Raw genomic sequence first — 22399 nt, forward strand, 5'->3', positions numbered from 1 at the left:
TCCAATGCTAGCTTGTTAACATGATCATTCTAATCTCTCCCTCTCTTCAGAGATACTCTTACTCTTGAAATACGAGGAAAGCGATTCCATTCCACAGAGAAATGTGTAGATCAAAGAGTAGATAAAAAATAGATAAAAGAGTAACAAATGATGCTTTTGCATTCTCTTAACTTTTATTTTGCTGGTAGCTACTGACAGTTAATTGCCAGTGTGAAAATTATGTTTTCAAAGCATTCCAATACTTTGTTTTGGAGATTGTTGGTTGTCTTAAATATCTATATTTTACTAGACCCGTCTTCAAAGACCTGGTTTTCATAAACCATTGAGGAATATTTTCTACAAATCAGTCCTGTATATTTTTTATATTTTTTCACATGGGATTTTATGTACATTTTCTGTAAGTGATGGTGCTGAGCAGCTGTACTGTGGGTGTGAAAGTAAAGGTTGAGGGATCCTTAATGCGCTCTCCACATCTGGTTCACCTCATCAACATTTGGGTACTGTTTTAAAACTATTTAAACTTAAACTGTTTCTCTCATTTTAGGAGTAATTGTGTAAACGTGTTGGTAACAACAACCCAGCTTATCCCAGCACTTGCAAAAGTTCTACTATACAGTTTAGGAGGAGCTTTTCCTATTGAAAATATATACAGTGCAACCAAAATAGGTAAGAAAATTATTCTTTCATCCATTCTGACTACACTGCATTACCAATTTTTTATTTTTTTCCCAGTAATGGATGTATTCCAAATAGAGATGCTGATTAAAAGCCTCAGAAACTCCTCAGTATGGTGCAGATAGCAAAAAACTTGCAGACAAAAAGGAAGAAAAGTTTTTTGTGGATTCAAATCTGAGCAGAAATTGTGTTAAATTTGCCTCTGCTCTGATCCTCAGCTCTATGCAAGCCAGGCCACATCTTCACAAACCTTTTCCTGTGGCATTGTATGTCAGTGATGGGAATGACAGCTGTTACTATCAGAACCTGTGTTGCTGGGTAACAAAAGGGCTCTGCCCCATTCTGTTCACAACCATGTTCCTTTTGTGCCTTATGGTTTGGGAATGTATGGTTTCTGGAAATTGCATCCAAAACTGTAAACCAAGAGAAGCTGTCATGCCAGTGAAATGTGATGCAGCATACAATGACTGATAATTTTGCAGATTTTACCAATCATCAATTCAGGAATGCTTCATTTCTATGCCTACAACAACCTTTATAGCATGGAATGTGTCGCTTCATTGACAAAGGCACTGCAATATGTTTCCTAAATTGTTTTCACAAGGGAAAAAAGTGGTGCATATTCTAGCAGTGTCAGGCAAAACTATTATCTCAGTCATTGTTTAATTAAGTCTTTTCATAACTACATCACTCATTTTTGAAGATGCATTAGAATTAAAATTTATACTCTCCTTGTAAGAATATTACTACAATCATAAGGAAATATTTAAATTCTATTATTCATTCACTAACCTATTCATTTTTTGCAGTGCTGCTAATTCCTTATCTTAGTGGCTTTCCTGAGAGATCTAGTTTTACCTGAAACATCTTAGTGTCGCTAGGGAAGCCCATTGCTTCTTACCAGATTGGGCTTTAAATCCCAAGGCTGGGAACTTCTTAAAAGTAGTAGTAGCAATGTCTTACCACTGTAAAATTCCTCTGTAAGGCTTCAGCATAACTCACATGATAGCTTGAATTAATAGTGCATTGTTTTTCAGGCAAAGAGAGCTGTTTTGAGCGTATAGTGTCCAGATTTGGCACTAACATAACTTATGTTGTGATTGGAGATGGCCGAGATGAGGAACATGCAGCTAATCAGGTAACTTCACTCTGAACTCTTATCTCATTTATCTTCCAGGAAAAGAAAGTTGCTTTGAACGAATAATGCAAAGGTTTGGCAGAAAAGTAGTATATGTTGTAATTGGGGATGGTGTAGAAGAAGAACAGGCAGCAAAAAAGGTAACCTGTCTTCTGAAATGTTGGTGTGATACATAGCTACTAATGCAAGCCTTCCTGTTTGCATTTCTGTCACTGTTGCACAAAATGACAAATAATTTCAGTCCACAGATGCAAGCCAACAAGAGCATAATGAGATCAACACTTAGATTAAAATGAACCATTTGGATTCTAGCATTTTATTCACTTCACTCTGGAAAAAAACAAACAAACAAACAAAAAAAAAAAAACCCAGAAAATTATTTTTAAAACAGATGGGAAAATAATGCAGCAAAAATGTCTGACAAACTTCAAGCAAATTAAAAGATAAGCAGAAGAGCTAGAAAGGGTTATGATACAATGATTGGGTGGTGTTTTTCTTAAAATGCTGAAATTGGGGATGTTTCAAGAGAGGTGTTGTAGATAATGCGGAAAACATCTAAGAACTGCAATATTTTTTGCTAAGACAAAGATCCATAGTTTACTGGAGGAAATATGGGAAAAAAAAAAAAATTGCTTCAAGTAAGACATATCTGCTAAAGGAAAACGAACACAACATAGAGATTGTGCACCAAATCTGTGTTTCCAAAAAAGAACTGTTTCCTATTTTCCTCATTAGCATGATAATTCAAGTCTAATTTCAGGAGAGAAGTTTTTAATGCTCAGAAACAGATCAAATGAGTAATTTGTGCCGTGCTTCCCAGTATAACCCCTGGAAGTGTGCAGAAATTGAATTTTTTGCCTCACAATGTCTAGACAGGACCAGTTGCGTAAGTCTTGTTGTGCTAGGAGGAGCAAAATAAAGCACTCTCTTAGCATTGTAGTTGGAGTGGAAACAAAATGGAAATAACCAAAATGCTCATTCCAAATGGTTCCTTAATATAGGTGCAGTACTGGTGATGGGTCCTTTATAATTTTTGCTAAACAGTGGTGGTTGGATTGTGTGCTTTTCTGGTTGGGCATGCTTTTTCCTTAACATTGGCTATATTGCATGGATAGATGTAGAATTCAGAGATATGGATGAATATAGCACATTTCAAATAGATCTAAGCACAACATGGAAGTCTGGGGTTATTTTTTTTCCATTTTGATGAATTATTGAAGGGGAATAGTTCATATACCTGCATCATATACAGATCATATATAGATGCCGATGCTTTCTGCAGCACAAATTATCTTTTCTTAAACTAGAAATGTGTTATTTTCTTATCCAACGAGATTTCTTTTTCTGCCTGGATGGAGAAAAATGTAATTAGCTCTGTCTTGAAGTGTTGAGTGAGAAGCATCTTTTCATGGAAGTCTTACAGTTCTTTAAATGATGATTCAGTATTTTGCAGTCAAATAAGGGGAGCATCAAAGGATTTCCTATTAATGCTCCTTTGTATGGGCTTGCATGCTAACAATAAGCAAGTAGCTCTTAATAAGTAACTGGCATTTTCCAAAGAAACTCTTAAGAAAAGCTGTCATTCAACTATTTTAACTTCAGTTGAGCTACTAAGCCCAGATCTATTTTTGGCGTGATTTTTGTCAGTACTTGAATAACAAAAATCAATCCAGAAGCACAGTGGCGTAAATTAGGTGCTGGTAATCTCTAACTCTCGTGGTGTGTCGTATGCCGCCCCGCGTCACCGTGTTCATCTTTCCTGACCTTTTCCCTCCTCTAACAAACACAGCACAACATGCCTTTCTGGAGGATATCCAGTCATTCGGACCTCTTGGCTCTCCATCAAGCACTGGAACTAGAGTATTTGTAACTGTGTTCTAAAGCTGGTGATCCTTTTATATATATATATAAATATATATATATATTTCAAGTACACTGAATTTTTATGTGTGATTCAATGCCTCTGGCTTTACACATATGAATTGTCTTAAGAAGGGAAGAAATATTTGGAATTAAAAATTCCAAATTGAAGAATTCAGATTGCTGAATGAAGTTAAAACATTAGTGCTACGTAAGAAAGCTCTATGGTCTTATATATGCAACGTTTTTAAATGAATTAAAACTGTGGAGGTTGCTGGTACACACCAAGTGAGCCCTGACAGGAGTGAACAAAGGACTCAAACTGGCAAAGCACCAAAGCGCATTTTCCAGCCAACAAGGTGGTGTTCAACAACATTCCTCAAAATGGGATATATTCTCAGCACTGAGGTTTGAACCAGACTTTAGCCTACCTAACCCAAAAAATCTGAATTGGAATGCACTCAGACTGTATAATGACAATCCTGTCTAGACCTGTAATTTGTGTAAATTATTGATGAAAATAATTTACTGTGACTTTATTAGCAGCTGATTTTGGAAGTGGATGCAATTTTTCTTTCATTTTTTTTTTTGCGGGGGGCGGGCAGGGGAGGGAAAGGGCTATATAATATTGTCTCTTTTATAAGTTTGGCAAACAGAATGTGCATATGATGTGTTGTGCCTTAAAGAGAAGACTGTGTTTGTGTGTTATAATGTAATTTTGGTTAAAAACTATGTAGATAAACAAAAAAAAACCTTTGTGATAATTTTTGACATGACCAAATTTGAAATTCAAAGAAATCAAAGAGCAGGGCTGCACCAAAGAATTTAAGTATTTGTTGCAGTGAGAAAAAATAATAAAGGAAAGTTTGTGTTTTTATTTGGATTCTGAATAATTCCACTAATTTTTTGAGAAAAGTTAAGAATATACTGGGAGGTTGATACTGGGGACCGCTACCTGGAAAGGTAAAAGAAGAAACAGTGTTTAACATCTTCAGCATCATTTCTTGATTCTCCAGCAAGAGAACTAAGAGCCATATTCATTCATTACCGTGTCCACTGAAAGCCATACAACGTATGTACATCTGCTGTGTATAACAGAACACCCAGCAGACAAAGTGTTCAGGTGGCATTACTGGAAAGTGAAAACTTGGAGTTAGTCCCAGATGGGGAGTAAAACACAAGTTCATTGGGAATGAAAAATTACTAAAGAAGCTCTCATCAGTCAGATTTGGAAATGATGCTACATTTAGCGTATTCAGGATCAAAACAAGCTGCTGAAATTGCTGGCTTGATGACATTGTCCATTTCAGGATAATAGTCCACTTTGGTAAAGAAAACAGCATTTTGGTAGCTTTTCCATTCTGTTCCACTTTTTCATGTGTTTTGTTTTGGGTCAGCATGACTTTTCTCATCCATTTTTGATTGCTCAGCAAAATTACACAGGGACAATCCTAAATGTTTTTGAATCAGAAATTTCCATAGTATGTCGGGCATCTGAGGAGAGGATAAGGAAGTGATTTTCATGAAGAAGCTTTGAGAAATATATCACCTTAACTTCCATATTTTCTGTTAAAAGTTACGGTCCATACAGCAATCCATCTTGCAAGTTTTGAACATGCTACCTTTCAACTATGGAAAATGAGCAAAATCCACATTGCACACAGGGCCCTTAATATTCCATGTGCACCTTGAGCACTTTGAAACAACAGCAAGTGCTTTGTCTCTCATGGAAGAAGATGGAAACTATTTTTTCAGTTTTTAACACTGTATGTGGAGACACCTGGGGCTGCATGTGCACTGACTGTGTGAAGAGGTGTTTGCAAGAGAAGATGCTAAAGGCAAATCCAGGATGTCTGCACAAGCACACTACTGAGGTGATATTCTTCCCTCTTTGTGCTCTAAAGCCATCATATGCCATAGTTACCAGGTAGTAACTTTGCTCATTTAAACTTTGTTGAGGTTTTGGTAGGTGAAAGCCTGGAGCCTCTACAAGTCCAAGGTGAAACTCCTCTATAAATTCAAAAAAATAGATTTCTTTGCTGTGTTGGAATTGGATATACAGGTCACCACACAACAGTAATTTTTTATCACTGGGCAGTTTAAAGCCACCACGTGAGACTCACTACATATGAAATCACTGTAGACTAGGTAGATATTTGGGTGATAGATTTCTGTGTCCAAAACAAAAAAAAATTGTGCGTACCTTCCTTATATTTTCAGTACCTGGAAATACATGTCATAAAAACCTGTAGTACAGCTTTTTTGTAGTTTTTCAGGTGGGGAAAAAAGGAGTTTCTACTGGAATTGGAAAGAACTTTGAAACCTTCTCAAGTTCTAGCATTACATAAAAATCTCAATGTAAAAGACATGATAAAAAATTTGTATGGTTAACTAGCTTTTTTCTCTTTTTTTTTTTTTTTTTTTTTCTGACTTGTCATGGTGTTATTTAAATGCATGAAGTAATATTATTTCTCAAGTTATTTGTTCATCTTTTCAGTGTTCTTTTCCTAATCAGATGTAAGAACAAAAAGTAGCCCAGCAACAGGCGTTGGTTCTTATTAAAGGTTTGCAGTGCCTTCATTGGAGTTGTGCTTAGCTTTCTGTGGCAGATATGGCTCAATTAATATATGGACTTCTAGAGAGGAGATGGAGGCAAAAGGAGGGAAGTTTTACAAAGCATGGCATGGTTCTGTGTGCTACCATAGTGAAAGTTAATTGTTAAAACAAGTAATCCACACATGTATCCAAAGAAAACTCAAGGATGTAGCTCAAAAGGCTTTGCAATATTAAAACTCTAAAAGAAATTTTCAGAGCATGAGTACTCTCTTGCTAAGCATAAATTGCTATATATCTTTAAATAAAATTGTGTAGTACATGCCTGCCTTGTAGAGAGAAATTAGTCTGATATATTTCCCTGCATGAACAGTACAGAGGAGGAAATAACCAAGGCAGAGGCAGTCATGCCAGACTGTTCCAGATGGGTCTAAGAAGAAGAAACTGAAGGTTGGTCACTTTGACATTGAGCATTTTAATTCAGAAGCATTTTAATCAGAAACAACCTTCCCTTCAGCCTCTCCTCAACAACCAAGATTGAGCACAAGGTCCCATTTGCAAGTATTTTAGGCAAATGAAATATAGAATAAAATGCCTTTTGCTGATATTCTAGCAGTTCTCGGTGTAGAACATCAGGCATTTGAGTGGTCAGCTTGTAAAATACAAATATTGTGTGATCACAGTCGTGGTATAGTACCTCAGACATAACTCTGTGCAATTCAGTGAAAGAGGGCAGATAAAACCTAAAAATGACGCTTATTTTTAGATGCCTGTGGAGATTGTGCACAAAGATAGAGGTAGCAGCTAGCTCCCAGATCTGTTCCCATTTGAATCCAGTGTGAGCAGCAGTGTTTGCCTCTGAAACAGATGCAGGGTGTGTTCCAGTTGTAAGCATTGACAAGGGAGATGAGGCCAAAGCAAAGTCCTCTATAAGTACTCTATAAGTACTCTATAAATACTCTTCCTCTTGGGGCAGATGAAATCTTACATCCCATTGGAACTGCAGAGTTTATGGAGAATATAGACTTGACCCACAATAGGATGACTAGATTTTAGCGGTGAAGTTGTATCCAGATCCAGGGTTTCAGTTCAAAAGTCATCTCTGCTTTATAGGATTGACACCAGGCATATGCTGTAAATGAATATGGTATTTAGTATCTCTGAAGAGGAGCTGAAGTGACATTAGCCAAAATCCCAGCAGTAGCAGCATTTGGAGATTTAAAGCCAAGGGTCTCTGTCATGTATTAGCAGATTATAGTTTATTAGGGCCTACCTAATTTAAGAAAAATGTAAATTAAAATTAAAAGCTTGTAAAATTATGTACATCGTTACTATTTCTCAATAAATACACTTGGAAGTGTCATTTTCTGCACTATACAATGTTGTAAGTCGTTTGGTTTGTGGTTTAAGGACACAGAGTGTATCTTACAGGAGCCGAGTGTGAGCTGGGACTGACGTCCACACTGCCCTTGTCACTCATGCCTGGAGAAGCCCTGAGTAGTCTGGTAGACACTGGCTCACCTGTCAACTGTGCCTTGCTCCAGATGCAGACTGAGACAATTAGCAGCTTTTTTGCAGTCTCCTTGAGACAAAATACAGAAAAAACCAATTAGATGATGTAGACACACAGTGCACATATTTAAATCCCTGTGCCAGTTCACTCACTGATGTTATGCTAATACCTTTAAGGCCATGGGTTTTTCAGGAGACAGACTGGGTTCCTGAGGAAAAAGTAGCCTTTCCAGTTGAAGATCACCCTCATGAAACTCTAAATGTTTTTGGGAGCAGTACTTCATTTTCTGAATTTCGATTAGAGGAGGCAGTCCCTCCGGTCTGCTAGCAGAGGCCAGAGAGGGATCACAGAATTGTCAGCACACTTAGATGTGACATTATGATCTTGGGAACTACATGGTGAGTGGAAGAGCCTTGGTAGGCACAGTGATTCAGCCACAAGAAGCAGCTTGTGAGTAGTGGACTTCTTTGCAAGGGGAGAGATTAAAGCATGTCTCACAAACACAGCTGTTCTGTATGTACATCTGCTGTCTTAGTTTTAGGAACAAAGAGGAAGTTCTATCAAAAATCAAGTGGTCAGAATACAAAGAAATCTCATCTACTGAGCAGACAAATCCGAAGTAAACAGTTTTACAGTGTGTCTCCCAACTGGGCTTGTGTGTGACTCCAGAGAAGAGCCACTCAGTAACATTTCAGAAGAGTGAGATAAAAGGTAGCCAGAAAATGGGTGATAGCACAACATTAACTTTATTTCTCATTAAATGAAAATGAGTTTCTGAGAAACTCAGTTCTGTAAATGGCTCACATTGTGCCCTGAACATAATATTCACAGTGATGAGCTAAAGCAAAAATATCATACTGAGAACATTTATGATGGACTCTTCCTCATTTGGGTGCAAAAATGCTTCTTTGTCATTATCCATTACCTATAAAACTCCTCCAGAAAAATGCACTTTAGGGTTGACTTGTTTGATTAATTTTTTTCTTTTTTTTTCCAAACAAATAATGGATTTTGAAGTATTTTGGAAATGTTTATAAGTTTGGGAGAACTTTTTTGATTTTCCAAAAGCCCAGACAGTAGAAGGAATTCTGAGAAAGTCAAAACACGAGTTTGTTTTTCCCGTGTCAGTTACTCTAAAAATTTCAAGGTCTGATTTTCAAAGGAATGAAAATAATTCATTATTTTATTAGCTTGAAATAACTAATGGAAAAAAAATAATTAAGAATTTGTTTTTCTGGTTGGGAAGTCAGGATAGAAAAGAAGAAAACACCAGAAAGTTTCAAAAGTCAATCTTTTAAGTGGACAAGCAAAGAAACTCCTTTGGTACACAAAAAAACATTTCTCAAATTTTCTGGATGGTTTCAGTAACATATAGCAAGAGAGCAGATAAGTAAGAAGGACAGGATTTGTAGAAATTACATGGAGGAGTCAGGCTAGAATGGAGCTTGAATTTTTCTGCCTTGCTCATAGTTTCTGGGAGAATGAAGTGCAGCAGAGAGGCAAATGGAAAGTGATTCATGTTTCCTACACTACTATACAATCTACTGTGCCCTTCCCCAGGAAGCACACACTTTTTCTACATGAAAAAAACAAAAACAACTGGAGTTATTTGGAAAATATTAGAAATTGTTGACTCATCTAAACCAAAATGTGTTTTGGGAGTGCACACACCAATGTCAATGAACGGAACGTTTCTAGTCCTATTTAGAGAAAGAGTGAATCAAGGGCCCACCACATCAGCCAGAAAAACAGTCTGAGTCTTTGCAATAGTCTGATGACTTTGGTTCCCAGCTGACATATCATGCCCCTGTTCTTTCCTTTCAACTTGTCTGGATTAGGGTCTTGGCTTTTAGCTTTTTGTCTCAAAATGGTACTAATTTGGTCCAATTGTGAAAAGTAATGTTTCTAAAATCAGAAAAAAAAAAAAAAAAGGAAAGGTAAGTGGAGAAAAGAAAAGAAGAAAAAAAGCATAAGGAGATCATGTCTAGTATTGTGAACCTCCTGGATAGTGGAGCACACACCTGGCACTTAGCAGTAGGACTTCTTTACAAGTTTTTTTTTTGGTGGTGTTGGGATAGCTGTGGCTGGCAGCCAGATTCCCACCCAACCACTCTCAGGGACTGCTCTGTGCAGGGGATGTTTGGTGCCAGGGGAGGCCTCTGCCTGTATCTCACCAGCATATCCTATGAACAGCCTACAGTGTTACTTTTATAAGGGTGTATTAGCCCCAAATGCTATCTTTCTCACATGGAAAGCTTTTAGTTTGATTTGGTTTTATGGTGCAAGCCATGACTGGAGCATGTGTTACACCTCTGCAGCTCATGCAAACCAGAAGCCCTTAATGAGATCTGTGCCTCATGATCACTCATGTTTAAACAAAACAGGGAGGGGAAAAAAATAGGAGTGAGAGAAAAATGGAGCCAAGTGCAGAGGGCTGCTCCAGTCAAATGGCATATACACACTGATTTATGAAATGCAATCCTGTTCTCAATAATCACCACAGACCACTGACATATGGCAGCTGATGGAGGTAGGGTAATAAGCAAAGCCCAACCTCCCCAGTTACTCACTGGGAGCTAAAATGAATTTTTTACAAGCTCTGAATAGTCTTGATGAGGAACATAGTCGTGTTCAACACGGAACTGCCTGGTGGCTGAAGCAGATGCAGTGCAGGCACCCGACCCCCATGACCAGTTGAAAGGGGAAAGAGCCAATTCTGCACAGGTCCCTTCTCAAGGGGAGAAGTCACCCCACTCACCTGGACCCTCACCTTGCCCACCACAACCTTGCCTGCCACCATTCCACTGGGGAGAGGCAATGACCCAGGTGCATCACATCTGGGTGTAGCCCAGCAAGGACTGCAGCTCCCAGTGCTTTGCTGATTCTCTCTGAGTTGCTTTTATGTCCTCCTTAAACTCAGCCAGTTCTCGTTGTAGCAGGTATCCTAGCTGGGAGGCATCTATTCACAGAGGAAAAGAAACAGCTAATTTGGGTCCTCAAGAGGTCAAGAACTGCTCACCCCAAAAGGTATCCAAGCACTTGCCAGTGTTTTTATTTTTCCTCTTTACCTAAATGCTTACAAGTGAGTTTTCTTCTCTGGTCAAATTGCAGTTCCTTAAAGGAAGTTTACTTGTAATGGAAAGGCTGACTCAACCTTCATTCTAATAGCCAGGAAAACACAACAGTAAAATGAAACAACAAATCATTGCTTTGACAGTAATGAGGCACTTGCTTAGACATTTATCTGTCCTTTTACAGGGCAGTAATTTTATGGTTGAAAAGGCTTGGGTTAAACTTTGTGTCTGCGAAGAAATTGCCAAGCCCTGGCCAAAATTGCCACATTTAACAGACGGTAACATTGTACACAATTAATGTATTCATTTTCATTCTCAAAAAACTAGTGAATGCAGCTTATTTGAACTTCCTCCTGAAAGCTAAATTTATTAGCTACAAAACACTGAGACAGTGCCAGCTGTTTCAAGAGATTATGTCCTGTCATTCTCCTGTTTTCTAACAGTTTTCCACTAATACCACCTGGGTGGCTCTTGTCTATAAGAAACTTCAGTGCAGGCAACAGCTTTCTCCTGTCCCTTTTGTTGCTTCATATGTTTTCAGGATAAACATTTCTTTCCTTCACCTCAATCTAAAAAGCAGAAAGGCTGCCACTTGTTTGCTGAAAATGACTTTAAATTCATCAGCTCCCCCAGACCTAATAAAGTGACGTGTTTACAATGCTAAAGGAAATCAGGTGTTTTAATGTTAAAGGGAAAAAACCTGTATTTATGTAGTGTTACAATAATACTGTTTTCCTGGCCTTTCTCAGCCTATTCATCACCCAGCAATCTCCTCACAAAATGCTGTGGAGTCTGTGTGCTTCAATGCCATGCAATAGTAAGTGCAAATTCACCATAAATCACGTATTGCAGCGGCCTCCCCCTTGGCTGTTGGCAGCTGCTGCTAGGGAAAGAGTCATTCCCTGGGCATGTGGCAGTGAGGATGGAGCAAATGAAAACCAGTGGCAGGCAGGTTCTGCTGCTACATCCCCCTTCTGCTTCTCAGGTAAATCCCATTCATGCTACTTGTCCCACTACATCCCACCAAGAGCTGCAATGTTTTACCACTGAGCAAGCCTGGGTGAGAGCTCTTGGGGAGACAGTCACAGTTTCCTTCTTCCCTGTTGAGAGGAGAGATGCTGTTACTTTGTTCTAACACACGGGTAATTGAGTCACTAAGTGGTTTTTTTTTTGACACGTCATGGCAGGGTATGAATCACACCTGAAATTAATCTCAACTCTTTGCCCTTACCTGTTGATAAATCCTGTATCTATTATTCTCTGTCCAGGGCCCCATGAGACTTCGTTAATCGTTGTTGAAATTTTCCATTCTGCTCCACGTGCAGAGATTGGTGTAAATCTGTAATGAAAGGGCTCTGGATCTTAAGAAGAAATAATACTCCTTTACATATGAGCTGATAAACTGAATTTCTATCTTGTGTTTCAACCACTTTCACAGAGATGGGTAGAACATATAAACCTTTAATTGCCAGCTTTCTCTTGTCCCCACCCCTGCTGAACAACAATTGGACTCCACTCTCTGGTTTTAGGCTGGAAAATATCTGGAGAACATGCTCCTTACTTTCTTCAGCTGGCTGTCTTCACTGATTTTCAATTTTCCTTGTAATTCCAGGGGTAGTTGTGAGTTTAAATATCTTTTCTTGCACCTGTAGATATCAGAGCCAGCAGGTCCTTCATTCGAGTATGCAAATCCACAGACACTCAGCACTCAAATTGACCGCTGGGGTTAGTAAAGGAATTTTGTCTCTGCTATGAAGACTGTGGTAGTGATCTCTGCAGTGATGCAATAACAGTGACCTCTGTGGTGATACAGTAACACCACAGAACAAAACATCTGGCTTTAGAAAGCAGCCACTGGGCTCTGGGACAATAGTTCCTTTTAAATGGTTTTAAGAAGATGAGGTGCGTAAAGAAGTGGATGACATTGTTTTGGCATATTTCTGAATTAAAAGAGGGTGAACCTCTTTATCTCTGGTAACCATGGATTTCAATATTGGGATGCATTACAAGAAAAATATTGTCATGATAAATCATCACATTATACTCCCAGCCTTGAAACTGGAAGTCTTTCTTGACTCTCCCAGCAGTAAACTGGCAATCTGTCTCCAAAATGTTCTGTCATCTGGAGAGTTGGTGTTTTCAGAGTTTTTATCATTGTGGATTTCAGGATAACATAATGAATAGAAGAAGCCAGAACTCTTGTCACAGTGTTGCATTTATTAAAACAATAAAATACAAAACAAATGTGTTGATATTTGCTTTGTTGGGAACATCAAACTGAATAACACAGCAGACTCTCTAGTGTAATCCTGGATGATGTGTTTCTTTCCTGTTTCTCCACCTTTGTACTTAATCCAGATTTCCTTGGTGGTTTTCAGTGTGTAGATTACTCCCCGATGCAGAGCTTTTCTCATGGTCCAGTTTACAATTCCATAGCTGATCAGCTACTTCCCTTTTCACAGCAGCTTAGTTCTATGTAACACTGATTCCTGGTTTGGAAAACCCACCTACTGTCATTTATGTTTGGCTTCTTCAGTGTAATAAGGCTGACAAAAAAAAAAGACTACTGCCTTATTTTCTACAGATGTGAGCAGATGCTTGGAGAACCATGAGGAGTTCCAAAGCTGTAGCTGTGTGAAAGGTTACTCTCCACTTGCCTGCTTGCAATCGTTTCTCCAGATAAACCTATTTCCCCTGCATTTATCTGTATCAGGTCTGATTAGACCAGCTATCCAGGAGATCTAGTCTGCCTACTTATATCAAGTGGCATGTCAGAACAGGGTAATTGTACTTGGCAATGGCAGTGCATTTTTCCTGGTCCCTTCTTCCTCCTCCCACCTTTCATGAGATTTATTTTCTTGAATATTCTGTAGTGCATAGCTCTGTAGTCAGCAAAGATGCCTGGGATAGCTGAAATAAACATTTAGATATTTCACCCTTTCTTGACATTTACTGATGAAGTATCTCTGTTCATACAGCATTTTTACAATTTATTTTCAGACTAGTTCCTAATGCACTTCCTAGTCTGCTTTATAACTATTGTGCATTAAAAATTATCTTAATTATAATCAAGCATTTGCATTATGTCAGGATTATTGTTTTTCTTTTAAAACCAATGTTAAACATTTAATTCTATTGATGAGTGTGTTAGCTGCTTCCAGTCAACACAGAACATTGGATCCAGTTATTTAGACAGATTTTCAGCTGTTTTATGATGGCCCTTGCAGTCTGATATTGAGGGATGCCAAAGAATAACCTTTTAATAATGATTCAGCAAATTTAGTGGTTAAGAGATGTGCTGGTTTTGGCTGGGGTGATTTTTTTCACAGTGGCAGGTGTGGGGCTGTGTTCTGGCTTTGTGTTGAATACAGGGTTGATAGTATAGAGATGTGTTTGCTATTACTGAGCAGGGCTCACACAGAGCCAAGGCCTTTTCTTTCTCCTTTTCTACTGCCACACTGGCAAGGGGGCTGGGGGTATATGGGAAACTGGGAGTAGACACAGCCAGGACAGGTGACCCTGACTGACCACAGGGATATTCCCGACCATATCACACCATGCTCAGTATATAATAATATGAGGAGGAGTAAGGAGGAGATATTTGATGGACTTTGTCTTCCCAAGTAACCTTTGCAGGTGATGGGGCTGGAATTCTCTCTCCTGGAGGTGGCCAAACACCTCCCTGCCCATGGGAAGTAGGGAATTAGTGCCTTCTTTTGCTTTGCTTGTGTGCATGGCTTTTGCTTATCCTATTAGCCTGTCTTTATCTGAACCATGAGTTCTCCAGCTTTAACCCTTCTGATTCTCTCCCCAGTCCAGCTGGTGGAGGAGTGAGCATTTGGCTGCATGGAGCTCAGCTGGGGTAAAACCATGGCAGGGGATTAAAGATCCATTCTGTTTCAGGATTAGCACATCTTTAGGACTACTCAGACATCACCCTAGAATGTGGCAATAATGTTTTGGAGGCCATTTGAAAAGAAGATTGTGCCGCTTGACCCTATTAATTGAGAGGTGGCAAGTGTCTGAGAGTTACTTGAGAAAACCTCGTGGAATTGCTATCTCTAAAGCTGATGGTCATCCAATAAACTGAGATTGTGCATGTGTAACATTACCCAAGTGTCAGCTCCACAGCATGCTGTCTGCAGTGAAAGTTTCTCAGAGTTGTGTAAGCAGTCTTGTGATTTGTTTGAGGGATGAGGGAAGACGTGCACTGTAACATTTGGCCTGGGCTGCAAGACAATGACTTCAGTGATGGCAGACAATCCAAAAAGTGCATTTGTTGATACAGTATGCCTCTCAGCCAGGCAAATGCTTCCACTGTAAGCCAAATATATGTCTCAGATAAATTGCATAATTTATCAGCAAACCAGAACTATTGTTGCCTACAGAAGAGAGCCTTTGGAGATGGCAGGCGTGTGGTCCAAGGAGTTTGCAGTGCAGTGTGTGTGGCTTTTCCAGTTCTCAACATTAGAACAGGCAGAGATAAATGGACAGATTGGGATCTCTGCAACTTTACCACCCTGTGCTTGACAAGGCAATGAGTTGGCCATAAAGACAATGCCAGGAGACATTCCATAAGCTCCCTGGAGCCAGGACCGGATTTTCAAAGAAGCCAGAATTAAAACACAGTATTTTCCATGAATGAGTTTCTTTTCTACTGAGGTCATAGCATATTGAGAGTGGGTCATTCAGCTATCTGCAAAACGTTCTTACATTCTCCCCAGCTTAACAAAAAGAGACAGCATTCCCATGCTCTTCTTGCTGAGAGACTTTGTGCAAAACATTGCACATATATTTTTTATACACCTGTTTGGGGTGGCAAATTTTCTCTGTATTGATTCTTTCTAGAAGAAACAAGTGAAATGGAGCTGGTAGGACAATCTCATAGCTATCTGGTATTCACAAATTCCTTGGACCTCAGCTGTTTAAATAGGCCTAATCATAGCATTATTCACAGCAATTGATGGTCTCCAAAAGATTTTGCTAGTGCAAGTGCATCTTTCAGCAATTCCATTCAATTGATCAAGAGCATCTGTTGGGCTGAAGAGAGATGGGAGGCCAGATATATTCAGTTGTTTTATGAAAAATAGGATAGTACTGAATGCCTCCTTTCTCCAGAGGTTTCCAGCTATAGTGACTTCTTGAAGCCTTTCCTACTCAGCACTTTGGTAAAATTGGTGGAAAGAACAGCAAACCAATGTCAGCTGCAGTGTTTCAATACTTCTGGGGTTACTTTCCAAAATTCACAGTTGTTACCATGTTTTTTCATTTCCCATTTTATTCTGGAAGCTGACTAAAAATTATTGGTAGTAGCAGATACCTAGGTGTTCTGAAACAGTGAATAGAATTTGTACTCATAGGATATAACACATTTTTGAGCAACTGTCTCAATGGAAGACATCCATACAAGTTTTGGATAAATGTTTTATAAGTCCCTAGATCCTCTGGCCTCACCACTGTGCAGTCTCAGACACAAACACATTGACACAAATGGAAAACAGATTACAACTTTTTTTTTGTGGAAGAATAATTGATTGTTGTGATGCTTATTATCATAATGCTTCAGCGCAGAACTTTTTGAAATGCTTTGCCAGCTCAAACATCAAACAAATAACAGTGCAAGCACAGACTAATGCATCCACTCACATTCTGGGCACACTAGTAGACTGGTATCAGTCAGAAAATGCCAATTCTGTTTCTCAGAGGTGACTTGGACTATCTGTGGAATCACAGAATATTCTGAGTTGGGTGGGAACCAGAAGGATCACTGAGTCCAGCTTTCCAGTGAATGGCCCATACAAGGATCAAACTTACAACCTTGGCATTGTCAACACCATGCTCTGACCAACTAAGCTAAGAGTCCAGAGCTATTTAAGAGGGGTGAAGGAACTGACAGTAGAAGGCAAATACAGAGATTAATTTCTTGCTTTTGAAACATAATTTCAGGAAGAAAGGAAAAACCTTGGCAAAAATGTGTTGTTGTTATTGTTATTGTTCTTCAAGGAAAGCTAAACTAGAGGGTCCCAGGGACACACCCCCTTTCACCCTATGAGTCCCTGGGACTTGAGGGTGTGCAGGGGAGGAGATGTGACATGGGACCAGATAATGAGGGAGGAGAGTTTGGGAAGTGTAGCCCCTCCTTACTGCCAAATTGAATCAGGTGCACAGCTGTGGGGATGAAACTGGGATGGGAAAAGCACAGAGTGGAGTTGGGGTAGGGCTGGGGGTTGGTGCAGGTCAAGGCTTGAGATCTTGTGGCTTTTTTTTGCAGTAGCCCTTGGGGTATAAGCTGAATACTTTGGGTATTAGTTTCTGAACTTCTGTGATGCTTGAAAGCAGTTGTCTTCTCCAGCCATGGGCTAGTGCTGAGATGGACAATGTCAGCCTCCCTTTGTGCTTCACACTGAACCCCCCCAGAAAAACATGAGTTATTTCTCCTGTCGTTCAGCCCATGGTAGCAGAGATGGACCATCTTGGGTGACAGGTGAACAGCGGTGTGATTGTTCTTGCCTAAATTAGTGAAGCCTATGAGTGTTTGCAGTCTATTTTCCCTATTTTTTTTTTCATATAGGTTGCTTCCCAGGCATGTACTTCTGCTTTGAGCCAGCTTTTCATTCCTCCGTGTCACCAGCACAGAGCTCAGGAGTAATTTCAGTAATTTCTCTGTGGCCGGTGTAGGTCCTGACCCCGAGGTGTGAGGAGCAGGGGGTGGGCAGGCAGTCTGACTGCTGGAGAAGCGGGAGAGATGCTCCAGTGCGGGACAAAGCACAGGCTGATCGCCGCCACTCGGCTGGAGCTGAGGGTATTGTCGGGGCAGGAGGAGCCGATCCCCGCGGTGGTTTGTGCTGCCGCAGCCGTGGGAGCTGCTGGCCCCGGGCAGACACTGCCATCTCCCGACGCCGCGCTCCGGCTGATGGAGCGCCCTGCGCCCGCCTCCCCTGGGCATGGGGATGGGCATGGGGATGGGGATGGGCATGGGGATGGGCATGGGCATGGGGATGGGCATGGGCATGGGCATGGGCATGGGCATGGGCATGGGCATGGGCATGGGCATGGGCATGGGCATGGGGATGGGCATGGGCATGGGGATGGGCATGGGGATGGGCATGGGCATGGGCATGGGCATGGGCATGGGGATGGTGATGGGCATGGGGATGGGCATGGGGATGGGGATGGGGATGGGCATGGGGATGGTGATGGGCATGGGGATGGGCATGGGGATGGGCATGGGCATGGATGCTGCGGGGAAAGCAGCACGGGATGAGGCGCTGGGAGAGCCGGGGATGGCTCATCCACCTTCTGGTTTCGGGGTGCATTTGGGTTCCTGTCCGCAGACAGCAGCAGGAGGCCACGCTCCGGGCCGAGGGCTGGGAGCGGCGCTGGAGGGACAGGGGTGACACGGGGTATTCGGATAAACCCGAATGCAGGGGGAGCTTGGGAGGCACACAGAAGTGCCTGGAGCTGAAAACTGAGCTGCTGCCACAGGCCATTCCTCGCAGCACCATTAATGGCGGGGTGGCAGGAATCAGTGAATTGCGTGTGCCTCTCCCTGCCCGCCTTCCCTCTGCACCTGATCCACCTTCCCGAAGGAGAATGCATTTAAAGGAAGCTATAGCGTACTTTTCCACTCCGAAGAAACACTAATGTGTGCTGGAAATGAGCAGAAATTCATGCACCTTTAGGTTTGGCTATTACAAATACGGTTCCCACTGAGGCAAAGCGAGGCTGGGAAGCAGAGCTGGGAAAACGCGTTGGGACACTGTGCCTGTCGCTGCTCCGGCACACGGGACATCTGTGGGACCCCGCTGGAAGTGCAGATCCGTGCTCAGCTGAAGGCCAGCAATTCCCAGCTAAAGCACCAGGGGTCATTCCACTCTTTATCTCCAGCTTAGAACAGCTTCTCAGCACACAAACACTAGCAAACACCTCTCCCCTTTTCCTCTCCCTCCCGACTGCCTACGATAAACCTGAGCTGCAAATAAGGTTGTGTTTAGACAGGAAAGTGGTGGGAATATTGTCTGAGTAAAGACAGGAGGATCTATCCCGGTGGAAAGGCTTTTGAATGGTTTACAGTATTTGTCTGTAATTGTACACATTCCTTGAACAAATCACATCCACTCATTTATTATCGTGCTAAACAACGCAGTAGGTCTGGTACAGGTGTGTCACTCACCCTGCTTCGGGCTCGAGACATCTGCCATGGAATGTGATTTTTCCACACAGAGTTATGTTAATGCAACATCAGAGGTGACCATTTTGGGGAGATGAGGAGAGAAGGTAATACAGGAGGAAAAATAATCTGAACAAAATGTTCACCCAACCGTGGAATAAAATTACCAAGAACAGTTATTTGCTTTCTTCCCTGACATAAAACAAAACAAACAAACCAAAGCAAAACAAAATAAAAGAAAAATTAAAAAGCAATTTTTTCTTTTAATAATAATTATTTTTTTAAAATGTAAGTATTTCTCTAGCTGGTGATAGTTTGATCTGAAAGGCCTGATAATTAATGGCAACTTTTCCTGGGTTTTAGATTGTGTCCCACGTGTCAGCTGGATTTTTTTGTCACGTGAGTAGTAATGAGGAATAAATTGTTTGAGGCTAGAATACCTAGGGCTTTGCTTCCAGTTAAAGCAGGTTACACATGTGAAAAATGTGTTCACTCCTGTCAACTACTGTGAGTGTTTTCCATGTTAAATGCAAGGTGTTTGAGGCCCACAGTCCCAAACAGAGGTGCAGGTTTAGGGGAAGGTAAAAGTTACACACACACACACACATTTTGTGCCACTTTTCTGTGGCTTAGTATTTCACTTCATACATGAGCCGTACAGTACGGGGGATTGATGTGCTTTGGGGAAAGAACTGAGTGCTAGCCCAGCTATACCCACCAGAAAGTTAACCTCTTCCTTCCTGACCTTCCTCTGCACTCCACCTACCCACTTCAAGAAAAGGTAGGTCACTCTTCCCATTGATATTTTTTTTTCCCTCAGGAAGAATGGCTAGAAAAAGAAACATCCTCAGTTCCCAGTGTATATCAACATATGAGTTTTGCTGTTCTCACAGTCTTAACAGTTATTTGCAATAACAGGCTCTGGTACCTCACTCCATGTCTGTCCAGCACTTACCCAGATAATATAGCCTCAAGTCCCTAATGGATGCCTAAGATTACACCATGTCGGCACTCACTCCCTGGCTTGTCTGGAAGTTTTTCATCAGCTTGGCCAAGAGTTTCCATCCTCTTTAGTCTCCAGAAACATCAGGCAACCCCTATGCAATTTATTGCAGTTTATGGTTTCTTTATATGAACGTCACTTCCAAAATATTCATTAGAAAAATTAGTCATTTACAATAAATGTTACATTTTTACAAGAAAATGCAGCAATTCTTTATGAAGCATCTGGATTTTTTCAGCACCACTTCATAATGAGGATGAGCCTGAACTGGAACACCTGATCTAAACCCTCTTTTGACTTTTGGAGAATGTCAGATCCAAGTTTTTAAGGGCTGGGATTGTCTTCATTTTGAATCTTCCACAGCTCTGAGCACATAGTTGGCACTTAACAAATAAATAATAGTAATCCATAGCTGGACCAGAAATTAATGGCTAGACTGTATATGTACTTTATAAAAAATATATACATCGTCCACATTACCCATGCTACATCAAATGCAATGCCTTCTTTCTTTTGTAACCATACGTGATTGCAATTAGAAAATATGAATTCCAACCCACAGCTAGGGGAAAAACAACATCCTTCATATGGCATGAAGGATAATCCAGAGGTGCGATTTGGAGTGATGAAATGGCTCTTAGACAATGGCATTGCTGCAGAGAAAAAATAACTTGAACTACGGCAGCACCTGCTGCAAAGATCACCTGGGCAGAGGCTCCGTCTCTGACCTGCAGCCACACCTGGCTGGGAAGGAACAAGCTGTAAATTATGGCACAAATGAAATATGAATTAGTGACAGTGTCTTGCCATGGAAATTAATCCATGTCTGATTTATTCCCAGCTCTCTAGGAGGACAGAGAAGGTGGCTTACCCAGGCTGAATTTACCTGGATACAGCTTCATATCATCACTCTCAAGAGAATGAGCACTTTGTATATGTAACAGTCTCATGGAGCTTCCCCTTGCAAAGATTTGACTACCAAAACCTTCCTGCTAACATCACTGCTGTGTTACATGACCTGGGGTTTAGGCCACTGGAAGAGTCCAGAATTGTAAACTAAAAAAAAAAAGTGATTGAAAAGCATCTCACATTGTCCTCCCTCATGAAAGAGAAGTACCCATATTGAACAGGGACAGCAGGACAGTGCAGTAGGACAGCAGCATTAGTTGTGATCTGTATTGCTTTGGTCAAAAGCCTATACTGCATTTTCCCTAGCATCTGCTCTTGGGTGTTTGGTCTCCTCTGTGCTTCACAGTGGAAATGAAGAAACTGTGAAAACTTCTGGCAGTTTGCATAGAACAGAAGGAGAGAACATAGATGGAAAAGTGCTCCAGCAGAGGTGGAGTAATGGCAACTGATATGCAAGGGGAAGTCATAGGAAACAATGCAATCTAACTTGTTCCAGCTGCCTGAGCAGTCACAGGGACAGTGCCAGATGTAATATAGTTCTGGTTAGCATGAGCTGGGATCTGGGATAGCCTCCAAAAGCAAGTACAGGGAGAAGAGAAGCAGCAGCTTGTTTGTGAGCAAAAGACTAAACTATTTGGTTGCTAAAATATACGCAAAGGAGGTATCCCTTAGCCCCATGTGCAAATCACATCTAATCTGGGAAAAAGACAAAGAAAAGAAAAATAATCCAGTTTGTGGTTGTGCTGAATTAATTTGATAAACACAGAAGACCATGCTAAATGGGGAGGAGAGCATGGAGAGTGTTATTTTTGTTGGGCAGCAATTGAGTCTGATGTTTTTAGCAAACTACTGCTGCTCTGTTTGAGAAACTGGATTTTTAAAATGTGAATCAAGTGGTACAATTCACCAAGCAAGGGAGCAGTTGTGAGAGCCCCTGCATTAAGTGTATGTTGCACAGATGGTCAGTCCCTTCCATGATTATGCTGTGGGATGGTGGGTTTGAATTACCTTGGGACTACTTACCTAAGGTGCAAATTACCAAGGACTGTGGTAACTGAGTCCAGCCTATGTGCCAGGAAAGAGAACAAATAATCTTACTCTGAACTTCCCTCTGCTGGTATTTAATCTAAATCTATCTCAAATCACTTTACACTATGTGCAGTCATGTCAATGACTGTTGAGTTTACCTTTCTCCCTGAGCCATTTAGATGATGAAGGAAACCCAGGAGTCCTGTGTAGATCAGATTGCCTTGTCCATCTCATCGCCTGCTTGCAGCTGTTCCCCAGTCTGCAAGAGCACAGGCAGAAGAGTGTCAGTCCTCTCAAAGACAGCACCAAGCCTGCAGGATTGCCACCCTGTGCAAATGTAATCATAGTTTGTGATTCACTTGTTCAGTGCAAGAGCTGTGTAAGAACACGGGTAAAAGAGACAGCAATTTGAATGCCACTGCAGAACTGTTTTGCAAAAGAGCTCTGCTGTATAAGAAAGGATCCTTCTGACTTG

General features: G+C 40.9%; 1 protein-coding gene across 12 annotated transcripts in view; it reads left to right on the plus strand.

Moving 5' to 3' along the window:
* The window catches only part of EYA4 (EYA transcriptional coactivator and phosphatase 4), a 139921-nt gene extending 136116 nt beyond the window's left edge, over positions 1-3805 (plus strand). For 11 of the 12 annotated variants that reach the window (XM_086877140.1, XM_086877148.1, XM_086877141.1 and 8 more), the window contains 3 exons: positions 545-666; positions 1853-1953; positions 3603-3805. In XM_086877140.1, coding sequence (XP_086733266.1) covers positions 545-666; positions 1853-1953; positions 3603-3683 — 304 coding nt within the window. In that variant the 3' untranslated portion in view covers positions 3684-3805. Of the gene's footprint in view, positions 1-544; positions 667-1712; positions 1814-1852; positions 1954-3602 lie in introns of all 12 variants that reach the window. The other variant, XM_086877143.1, reaches the window with a different exon arrangement.
* Positions 3806-22399: the final 18594 nt, after the last annotated feature.

The sequence above is a fragment of the Cyanistes caeruleus genome, chromosome 2 (assembly GCF_971803275.1).
Source record: "Cyanistes caeruleus chromosome 2, bCyaCae1.hap1.1, whole genome shotgun sequence".
Lineage (NCBI taxonomy): Eukaryota > Metazoa > Chordata > Aves > Passeriformes > Paridae > Cyanistes > Cyanistes caeruleus.